The sequence below is a fragment of the Centrocercus urophasianus genome, unplaced genomic scaffold (assembly GCF_019232065.1).
Source record: "Centrocercus urophasianus isolate 14NV4802_14NV808 unplaced genomic scaffold, USGS_Curo_1.0 seq_41, whole genome shotgun sequence".
Lineage (NCBI taxonomy): Eukaryota > Metazoa > Chordata > Aves > Galliformes > Phasianidae > Centrocercus > Centrocercus urophasianus.
The window spans coordinates 3,306,466-3,317,316 of record NW_024884989.1 but is presented as its reverse complement, the minus strand read 5'-3'; the positions used below and the strand labels follow the sequence as shown (position 1 = coordinate 3,317,316).

General features: G+C 45.3%; 1 protein-coding gene, 1 long non-coding RNA gene and 4 other non-coding genes across 6 annotated transcripts in view; 2 read left to right on the top strand and 4 right to left on the bottom strand.

Annotated features, from left to right (window-relative positions):
• The window catches only part of NARF (nuclear prelamin A recognition factor), a 15,349-nt gene extending 8,239 nt beyond the window's left edge, over positions 1-7,110 (top strand). Inside the window, exons 7-12 of the mRNA XM_042833222.1 lie at positions 506-624; positions 1,513-1,642; positions 2,011-2,083; positions 2,357-2,494; positions 2,854-3,011; positions 3,540-7,110. Of these exons, the coding sequence (XP_042689156.1) occupies positions 506-624; positions 1,513-1,642; positions 2,011-2,083; positions 2,357-2,494; positions 2,854-3,011; positions 3,540-3,781 (860 nt within the window). The 3' untranslated portion in view covers positions 3,782-7,110. The remainder of the gene's footprint in view (positions 1-505; positions 625-1,512; positions 1,643-2,010; positions 2,084-2,356; positions 2,495-2,853; positions 3,012-3,539) is intronic.
• Positions 7,111-8,185: 1,075 nt separating this feature from the next.
• TRNAQ-UUG lies at positions 8,186-8,257 on the bottom strand. Its single transcript has one exon. It is a non-coding gene; the product is annotated as a tRNA-Gln (tRNA).
• Positions 8,258-8,725: 468 nt separating this feature from the next.
• LOC122168146 lies at positions 8,726-9,972 on the bottom strand. Its single transcript, XR_006171196.1, has 2 exons — positions 9,797-9,972; positions 8,726-9,365 (listed from the first exon to the last, which is right to left on the bottom strand). It is a non-coding gene; the product is annotated as an uncharacterized LOC122168146 (long non-coding RNA).
• Positions 8,856-8,927, bottom strand: TRNAQ-CUG. Its single transcript has one exon. It is a non-coding gene; the product is annotated as a tRNA-Gln (tRNA).
• TRNAM-CAU lies at positions 9,550-9,621 on the bottom strand. Its single transcript has one exon. It is a non-coding gene; the product is annotated as a tRNA-Met (tRNA).
• A 259-nt stretch (positions 9,973-10,231) lies between the features above and the next one.
• Positions 10,232-10,338, top strand: LOC122168275. The gene has a single exon (XR_006171225.1). It is a non-coding gene; the product is annotated as a U6 spliceosomal RNA (small nuclear RNA).
• Positions 10,339-10,851: the final 513 nt, after the last annotated feature.

Genomic DNA, 10,851 nt, shown 5'->3' with positions numbered 1-10,851 from the left:
TTTTTTTTTTAAATAGGCTTAATCCATATTCATCTTGTGGTCATGCTTTCATGTGACTTCTGTTCTAGACAAAGCAGACTAGGAGTGCAGATATTAAATCTCAGGAAATGGAGAGTTACAGTTAAGCTGCTGAACAGAGTGCACTTGTTGGAGTATCTGCTGATCCAAGGGCTGAAATCTAGGAAGTCAACTTAGTCTTCATTAGCTGGGATCTTGTTCCTTCTGCTCTGTTAAATCTATGCATTAGAAAGAATTTCATAGGTCATGCAATTCACAGAGGTTTCTGGGTCTCGAGTTAATGCCACAGTGGATTATTGATAGCCAGTTGTAAAGCATTCCTAACAGAGCCTTGAGGTTTCTGGTAGGTCCGAAAGTGGAGCCTCCAGCCTATGCAGACTTCATTTTCAAGGTGGAAATGTTCTCCCTGCTGTGAAGTTCTATTAATGTCACCTTGCCATGCTTACGTGTCACCTAATTCTCTAATGGTGCCTTGCTGCTGCTCTAGGTTGGATCCGGTATGCAGAAAGGGTTCTTACCAACCTCGTGACCCCCCACATTTGCACTGCAAAGTCTCCACAGCAGATCATGGGCTCCCTGGTAAAGGGCTATTTTGCCAGGCAGCAGGTTAGTAATTCTGCTTTGTTTTTACCTTTATGCTATTGAACAGATGGGCTAGAATGTTTTAATATAGAAACATAGAGCTTGGTGTCCTCTAAAGTGTTACAGAATCTTCTGAATTTTCTTTCACTTGGAGAATAAATGCTGCTCCACTGCCGTGTGAGGGTCCGTGATATGAAGAATGTACAAAGACTCTTATTTAATGTGCTGCAGTGTGAGCTGGCAGTAATCCTTGTGCTGCCACTGGAATGTGGATTTAGATATTATGGCTAAATTAAATCTGGGGTAGATAAAGAGATCCTTGTAAAATGCTGCCTGTGTAGTTCTGCAGCAGCTGAAACGGGAGTAGAGGAGAGCGCTGTAGAAATTGCTGGGTTGTGCATGGTCAGTGGAAAGCACTGTGTCCTGGAATTGTCCTGGACACAAATCCTGTGTCCTTTTATTTTTTCAACTTTTTATGTTGAAAAAAAGGTTGCTATTCCTTTTACATATTGTACACTTACCCATATTCCAGGTTATATAGAAAAGTATTGCTATTTCTGCACAGATACAGAAACGTTGGTGAACTTGAATATGGAAGAGAATGAGTGACAGAGGTAGAAAATAGAATTCTGAAATAGAAATCTTAATTTGCGCTCATCTTTAATGCAGTCAACAGCTACAAAAGCTGCACGTTCTGTGGTGTGAAGGAATAAGTAGAAGTTTCAGACAGAACACTGACTTGTTGCTGACACTTCCAAGTTCTGGCAAGCTACTCAATCTCTCTGTGCTGCAGCCCTCGAACTTATTGCTAGGGACTGATGTCTAATATTAGTTGGGTGTTATTTTTAGCTTGGCATCCTTCAAGCTTTCTTTTGTTCTTCATGGAATTAACACAAGCTCTCTTTTCTGCAGAATTTGTCTCCAGAAAAAATCTTCCATGTAGTTGTGGCACCTTGTTATGACAAAAAACTGGAAGCCTTGAGGGAGGACTTCTACACTGCCTTGTACAACTCCCAAGAAGTTGATTGTGTTCTAACATCAGGTTAAGCCTTTATTATTTCTAAAGACATTCCCAAATCTCCTGTGCTAGAATAGCATTTATACAGGCTTTGTGATTGGTATTTTTGTTGTTGTTCATTTGTTTTTCTTTCAAGGCTGCTTTAGCATTCTCCTGTTAGCCAGACTTGACCCTACAGAAAAGCTAGGTAGCATTTTGCAAAGTCTGGGGGAAGCTGAAGGCCCTTTCCTTCAGGGCTGGAAGTGTCAGGCTCCTCAGTTATTGGAGGTAACTGACTATTAAGAACTGGAGAATGTGACTGTAAGCACGTGGGGTGTAGAGCTCTTAAACAGAAGCACAGCATCTGCATTTTGCTTTGCACTGAAAGTAAAACGCCCTGCATTTTTCTACAGGTGAAATTGTCCAAATAATGGAGCAGAAAAATGTGTCTATGAAAGATGTGACTGAAGTAGCTGTAGATACTTTGTAAGTAGCTTTGTTGTGGATTGCTTCCTTATTTTGATGGCAAGTAACAAAACTTTTGCTCGTATTCAATGTAAATGTAAAACTCTATTAATGTGAAGTGGAACATTCCTTCCTGAAACTAGTTTTACCACATCCCTGATAGTTCAGATATGTTCTCAGTCTCTGTTCTAAAACCCTTTTTTGGGGTTGGTAAGAAGAGAAGGAAAAAAACATGCTACCACCTCAAAGAGAAGGAATGAAATGTTGGAGTTGATCTCTTTATTGTTTCCTAAGGTTTGGAGAGATAAAGGAGGGCGATGTGGTAAGGCATGATGGGAAGAGATCTGATGGGTACCTGGAGCACATCTTTAAACATGCTGCAAAGGAGCTTTTTGGCATGGATGTCAAAGAAATCACCTACAGAGCATTAAAGTAAGCAAGCTTGTGTCCTTGTTAGCCAGGATGGGCTAGCTAACACACAGTGAACCCTTATTGTAACCTTACTCTCTCATTGGTGGGAGCTTAATGTATTATAAATACATAAATTTGCTGCTGTAAAATAGTTGTTTTTTAGATTCTGTTGTATTAATAACTTAGTAGTTCTTATAAGTTTCTATCTACTACTGTTGTCCTGAAAATTCCACTGCAACTTCTGTTTCACTCAGTGTAGAAACTGGAAGTTTGCATTTTTTGTTATCCTTATTCTGCTCTCTCAAGCATCTGAATACGAGCTGACAGCTGGATCATCCCTTTGGTAACGTAGGGCTTTGAAAACCTTCGTATCTTCATAGGAACAAAGACTTTCAGGAAGTTACCCTTGAAAAGGATGGTGAGACAGTGCTGCGTTTTGCAGCAGCTTATGGCTTTCGGAATATCCAAAACATGGTTCTGAAGTTGAAGAAAGGAAAGTTTTTATACCATTTTGTAGAAGTCCTCGCCTGCCCAGGAGGTAAGGATGCTCACGGATCCACAGGCATTGCACACACAGCTCGGATCTCAAAGAAAGCTTGTCTGACAGCCAGGCACTTCGTTTCATTCCTTAATTCTCTTCTCAATAACCTAAAATGCTCAATACTTAGTAAATAGTCCAGAACACCAATTATACACGTACAGGATTGGCTGAGAAATTGATTGGATTTTCTAAAATTAACCATAACATTATTTGCTCTCTTCTGATCTATAAATAAAAGACAACATGGCTTCTCCTGTGATTATTTAAAACTTCAGAGGGAATACTCTGAAACAGTGGTTGTCAAGGGCAAGAAAAGACAAGGCACATAATTAAGATCATAAAGCCACAGAGGAGGCAGGGAAAGAGTGATGTGGAGACTTCATCAAGATGTTGATATTGAACTCACATGAAGTATATAGAAATTCAAGCTACTTTCTGTAGAGCAGTATGGAAAAAAAAATTCAAATCTCATATCAAACCCTCATCACTGTTGTGCCTTACTCCTTTTTTTTTTTATTTTATAAGGGTGCCTAAATGGAAAAGGCCAGACACAAACTGAAGATGGAAAACCAGATAAAGCACTGCTTAGCCAGATGGAGGATGTCTATGCTGCAATACCTGTCAGACTTCCAGAAGCCAACGCGTACGTACAAAAGATGTACCAGGACTGGCTGGAAGGCATGGATTCCAGGAAGGTCCAGGAAGCTTTGCACACCAAATACAGTGCAGTAAATCAAACAGCAAGCAACTTAGATATCAAATGGTAACAAATCAATCTTCCCAAATATTTGCTTAAATTAGTTACAGATTGAGCACTGGAAACATTCTATGCAATTGCAGACGCTATGCACTAGCCAAGTGTACAGATGAGATGCTTTCCAAATTGTGGATCGTTTGCCATGAAGAACCATTGCTTTTTGCAAACAAAACCAGAAGTCTCCAAGAGCCCTGGCTCCTGCTGGGTTCCTGCCATTGTCTGTAAGCTCTTACTGCTTGTTGTCTCCTGTGTATAATGGATTTCTTCATTCAAGAATGTGATCTTGCAAGGTACACGAGCACTTTCTGCCAGGTGCAGGGAGTGCAATGCTGAGATACTCCAGATTGAGGGTTCCCACTGCTTCACAAATTGATTTTTTTGCAGGCGACATCACCTTCTCCTACTCCACAGTGTGCAGTTTTCTTCTTGGGGGAACAGTCATCATGAATTACTATATTATTCCAATTGTTATTAACTTGGGATTTACTTGTCGTCTTGTTAAAATAACTCCGCAACTTGGACAAGTGTGTATATGGAGAGATGTAAGGAATTTATACATGCCTTCTGTCTGTATTTGAGCAAATGCTTTTCAGTTCCAAACTAGTCACTGTTCCTTACTGGTAAAACCTTTTGTAGGGAACAAGATACTTCATATAGACTGAACACGAGAAATTAATGTTAAGTGGTTGTAATGCAATCCTTCACATAAAAATACTTGCAAATTGGTTGGTACAGAAAGAACTATTCCTCTTAAGCTTTCTTATAAACTTGCAGCTAGAAAGAATGATGCTGCTTACCTGCAGTTCTTTATGGAAGCAAAATGTGCAGATGTGCTGCCATGTGAGCATGTGCACAACAGCTTTGTTAGATCTGCTGAGCCAGATTTACAGCACTTCCATCTCATCTTTCACTACACAGAACCATATTATTCCTTTTAATTTATCTCCACGATGGACTTCTGTGAGAGTAACTTCATGGAGTGCTTCTGGAAAACTACTTAGCAGTGCTTGTGAGGTCAAATTGTTCTGCACTGGCGTCATTAATTTTGGTGTCCTTATTTTTCAGGTGTGCCATTTTTGGTATGCTTTTTATTTAGCAAACGTCTTAAAGTCGTATCTGTGTGCAAACACTTCTGCAGCTTCACAGAGATCAGAGTTGTTCTGTCCACCATAATCTTGAACATCAACCTATTGCCAAACATCTGCAGATTATCCTAATAGCATCAAATTTGTTCTTGATTAATGGATTATTATTATTTTTAGCTAGCAAAGTTTCAGATTGTTTTCTAGTCTGAAAATACAGCTCAGCTTTTTTCAGTTGTTTCAGGAAGCGTTTGAATGCATCTTGCAAATGTCCTAGCTGTGCAGCTGCTTCTGTGCATCACTTCCAGTACTGCAAAAACCTGTGTCTGTTTGCAATCAGCATTTGACTTGAACGCAGTGGATGTGATAAAGGCATCAGTAAAGGCAGTGCAGGTGTTTGCAGTGGCAGAACAGAGGCTCAAGCACAGAGTCCTGAGTTCCCCTGATGCCGAGAGAGCTGAATGTGAAGCTGTTAACAGAACTGATGTTTTAGTTGGATCTCCAACTAAATAGAACGTCTCACTTGGAGGGATGTTTTTTCCAATGCACGTGAATTGGATTACTGCTCTATCTGAAGGCACACAATGAGATTATTCCAGTAAATCAGCCTTTGTAAGTTGTTCCTTGTTTCAATAAAAACCTTATTCTTATGTGGTGCAATATCAGGACATCTACAGAAATCTACCTCTGTACAGGAAGGGAGTCCAGAAGCATGGGAAGACCCAGGCATAGCCAAAATCTCCATAAATGCTGAGGCCAGATGGTGGTGTTGCATAGAAGTCTGAACAGCCTGCTTCTGGAAGCAACACCTCACCCATTCAGTCTCCTTTTCTTTCCGTCATGATTTCCTCCAAGAACTTCCCTAGAAAGAAATAACTTGTAACAAAGTGGTCTCGTTCTGTTTGTACAGGCATACGTTTCTATGTATATATGGTTTATAGCTTGATGCCATGTTTAAATTATATTGCTTCCATCTTTGTATAGTGTGCTTATTTTTTATGTGCGTGTACTGGACAAAATGGTACGATAGCGTTGTTTGCTTTTCTGATGAAACCGTCATTAAATTTCAAAAGCGCTGCCTTTCAATTCTGAAAAGGTACCCTTGGATTGTTTGCACAACCTGGGCCACTGCTGCCCCTGTTCTCTGCCTGCCGCCCTGCTGTGACCCCAGGAGCAGCGCAGTGCCTGCAGTGAGCCTGGCTGCGCTGCTCTGCAAAGCGAGCACGTGGCTCAGCACAACCAAAAGCCAACCCTTTTCAGTTGAATCCACCCCGTTTCTTCCCTCTACTTCGTGTTGTAATGCACTGAGATAGCAGTGTACAGACCCAGTAGCAAATGTCTCCTGCAGCCTTTTGAAGGCGACAGAGGTGTTGAGCTGCACAGCTTCTAGTGGCGAGTTGGAATGTATAACAGTGATGTGTCTGAGACTTGTCCTTTTTGTGTTGTAAGACTTGGAGTAAAACTGATTTTAAATTTTTAGAACTCTTCTTTAATGTGCCAGTTGGGCTTTATTTTAATGACCTTTTAACATTAATTAGCCTTTGTCCTTTTACCTTCTTTCAGTGAGATTTTAACATATATTAGACAGCCTTGTTGCAGCTTTGCCTATAGTGGAATACTTGCCTGAGACTCGATTCTGGCTGTTAAGTCCACGTTTGCCATGTCTGTCATTGCTGACAATACATAGTTTTAGCTACAGTTTCTGAAGCTACAGCATCACTTAGATCTGATCATTTTTTTGGTAAATAATAATAATCTTCATTGCTGCTGCTTTTCAGCAGTGAGGGAACAGTTGGTGGCAGCCGTAGTGCTGTACTTCTCAGTTGAATGTTGTGCTGAGAGATCTGCCTCCAGGTGATTTTTAGAAAGGAGTACAATGAAGGGATGGGGGGAGGGTAACTGGAAATGCTAAATTTTAATTTGGAAGCTGCCTTAAGGTATAACTGACTTGAACACATTGAGCAATAGGTACCTTGGGCTACGCAGTACCTGGTGCTGAGAATGCTCCTAGGGGTTGTAAAGTAATTTTGCTCTGCCTTTTCCAGTGAGTTTGCCTGAGCCACAGAGCCTTGTGTTGGTTTATCCACTGCAGGTAAAGAAGAGGGAGAGAAACAGAGTGACAAACATGTTTGTATGTAGCGGTCTCCACTGGATTACATCTGGATAATAATGTTCAGTTACTGAAACCGCAGTGCTTTGTGTTCAAATGGAGCATGACCATGAATCGTCCTAATAAATCTTGATACTGGATCATGAACTCACGTCTCATTCCATGTAAAATTGGACTTGACTTTAAGTGCTCTTTGTTCTGATCTACAATGATTGAATTTATATGAATGCGGCTGTAACAGCAACACTGCATCAGCTCTTTATGAGTGCTGGGGATTACAGAGACACTTCCAGCTGTGCTCTGAAGGGAACAAGTTTCTGGGCAGCAGCTGGAAATGGTAACGTGTTCTCTATGACTACACACAGTGCATCACTGGAAGGCAGAGGAGCACCCAGTGGCTCTGAAGTGCTCTCAGCTGGGAAGGATGGTGCTGGTAGGGCAAGTCTGCGCTGCTGGATGGTTGCACTGAAGTCTGCTATATGTAGCACTCATTTAAAACACCAGCACGCAAGGAGCAGTAAAGAGATCTACCTTGGGATAGCAGGATCAATCCCTGCTGAAAGAACAGGGTGCTGCTACAGCGTGCAACGTTAGTTTGAGATGTTGTGCATCGGCAGGGCAGGCAAAGATGTAATTAATTTTGCAAACATTTTCATTAATTCTCTGAAGCAGGATTCTGAGTTCCATAAAGTAAGGGCTAGCTGTGGAGGCGGTCTGCATTTCTCCAATGGACAGTAAGGGAGTGGATAGTTACCTGGAAGTAAAAGAGGGTTGAGCTGATCTTCAGAACGGAACAGAGCAGGGCTGAATCCCGTATGTAAGCAAGCAGGGACAGCTGCTGAGGAGGTACTGGGAAATTGAGCCATCCTTAGGCACTTAGAAGTAAATAAGGTTTGTGGCAGCAAAGCAGAGGTAAAACTACTGAAGTTGCACAGAGTACAACGCGAGGCTACAGCCAGACGCACCGAATTAGCAAAATAATGAAAGCCCTGATTAAGTTTGGGTGAGAACTATTTGGAAATTAAAATCTCCCTTGTTCGTGTTGTCAAAAGTGCGCATCTTGCATCGCCCCCTTTCAGACACACAGAGCAGCACTGCCGGTGCCACCACGGAAAGGCTCCCCCCCCCCCCCCCCCGGGCTCTCAGCGCTTTCAGGGCTCCTCGGACGCGCTCCTCCTTCAGTCATCTCTGCGCCGCCGTGAAAAAGTGACCCCTCTTCACCAGGTTCTACCGAGATTTGAACTCGGATCGCTGGATTCAAAGTCCAGAGTGCTAACCATTACACCATAGAACCGCACGGTGGCACTCGGCTCTGCTGTGCTGCATAATAAATTACCACCGAAGCTCAGCAGTAAAACTCCCCACCATGACCGACCGCTGAACAGAGCGTTGATGGCAGCCCAACCGCTCGCCTTCTGCCTCTCTGCTCCATTCGATGTCCGACACAGGATGACGACAGCTGAACTGTTAACTGCAGGACGCGGCAGAGGTTGCCGGGAGAAACAGCGCAGGAAAACTGCTGCTTTCAAACAGGTGAAACGAACAGCAGGAGGGGCTGCGGAGCTCAGCAGGCGGCCTCGTGTTCTGCTGGCACCGAGTTGCTGCTTTCACACGGGTTGCTCATCGCACAGAAAGGAACTAGTTACATTTCAGCACACTGCAGCAGGTCTGAAATTACACAGATAAGGCACGTAGCGATGCAGTAACTTAGATGCAAAAAATACCCGCAAAAAAAAAAAAACAGAAGAAAAAAAAGGGAAAACTCTTCCGCTTTACGCCTGATTTCGGCAGCACAGGTCAGTAACTCACAGCACTCCAAAAGCCAACGAACCATTCGCCCAACTTCCCCACGATGGCGGCCGCTCACCAAATGTCCTCCCGGACAAAATCTCAGGTTCCACCGAGATTTGAACTCGGATCGCTGGATTCAGAGTCCAGAGTGCTAACCATTACACCATGGAACCGCTCAGAAGCGGTCTCCCAGGCACTCCTGTTGAGGGAGTCAGACATCAAGGAGCCCCTTGGCTCTCTTCTCGTTTTCCCTTGCAGTCCGCATGACAAATCCCACTGTTCCTTTATCGCAACGCATCACAGCAGTGAAAACAATGCCCTTTCAGAAGCCCCTTAACATTAAACAAAACCACTAAGCCCTCTCTCGCGTCACTGCCAATACAAACACAGCCTGAACGGAGACTTGCAACACTACTGCACTCACTTTCACTTCGTATCTGTAGGCCCGTTTTGCTTTCACGCATCGTTTGTCTGCTTTCTTTGGTTGAGAAGATGCACGTACCAGTATCACAACCACAGGCGTGAACTGACCCACAGAAGGTGACTGGGAGCCATGAAGCGGATGGGACAGGCAAACCACACAAACTGCAGGACTGAAGCACTGCGCCGGGCTGGAATAAAAGGAGCCCCAGCACGCTCTGTCGCCATCGCACCGAGCGCATCGCGCGTCAGCACTACAGACCGACCACACACCGACCCGACCCACAGAGCGGCCCGGCTGTGCCCGGTAACGCAGCTCAGCACGAATGCCGCTCGTGCTAATATGGCTGTTCGCCCCAGAGCGAAAATTAAGGCTAGCAGAGGATGGTTTCGATCCATCGACCTCTGGGTTATGGGCCCAGCACGCTTCCGCTGCGCCACTCTGCTCCTCGTTACACGCCTTTCATGGCGGCACTTAGAACAGCGCCCGTCCCGCCACCCCACGCCTCAACTACAGCCGCTGCCGCATAAACCCGACCCCCCCCTCCCCAGCCCCCCGCTGCCGCGCAGCTCCCCCACGAATTGAGCGCCGCAACAGCTGCTGCGTGCGCTGTGCAGACACCTGGCGAAACGACGCGAGACTGAAAGCACCGGGATATCGCTGCGGATAACCAAGTACAAACTCCTGATGTACTACCGCAGAGACAGCGCCGACTCCGAAGAAGCGAGCGCTGCTGGCCTTAAAGTCCTACCAAAACTAAAGAAACGAACCCAGACGCGGCCGCCGAGCCCGCACACCAGCGGGCAGCCCGCCCCTCCCGCCGCCCCACAGTGCTGCGCGCATATTTGCATAGCGCGGTGCTCACTAGGGGAGATTTGCCCCCTCAGGTCCGCTCCCCGTAAGCTGCCTCGCACGCTGCCCCGCACCTCTGCCAGTGCCGTGCGCTGTCTGTGTGCCCTAGCACACACTTTGTGCTTGCCTCACCGCGGGCTCACCCGATCCTATAAGAGGTCAGTGATCTGGGCTATAAATACCGCTGAGACGGTAGAGTAGGTCGTGCTCGCTTCGGCAGCACATATACTAAAATTGGAACGATACAGAGAAGATTAGCATGGCCCCTGCGCAAGGATGACACGCAAATTCGTGAAGCGTTCCATATTTTTTTCTTTTTCTACTTCTGCCCTGACTCTACCAGGTACCTGGGCAGCCTGAGCTGTTAAGAGGCAGCCCGCCACGGCAGGGCACGGCTGGATGTGCGGCCCCTCCAGCCCGAGCCATGCCGGCCCTTCTCAGCTCTCAGAGCCTTGCAGCTCGCCCTGCCTCACTCACACGCTGCTGTGCTCCCCACACGGCACCCACTGACCCTGAAGGCACAGGGCTGAGGAACCCTGAGTGAAGGTGCCTGGAGCACCTCCTGCATTCTGCTCTGTGTTGTTCTCTTCAAGCTGAGACCCTGAGGCCTCAGGGTTACACAGCTTAGTCCAGAAGTTCCCTTCAGCACAGGCACGAGGATTGCAATAACGCCTGTAAAACCTGCTGCAGAGAAACGACTCCCAACAAGAGGAGTGCTGTGGGTTTCTGGCCCTTTCGGGCCTTGCCTCGGGGCTCAGATTATAGCATTACCACAGGGCAGTGCCTGTCTGAATGTAATTCTCTCAGGTTTTATCCCTGTCCTT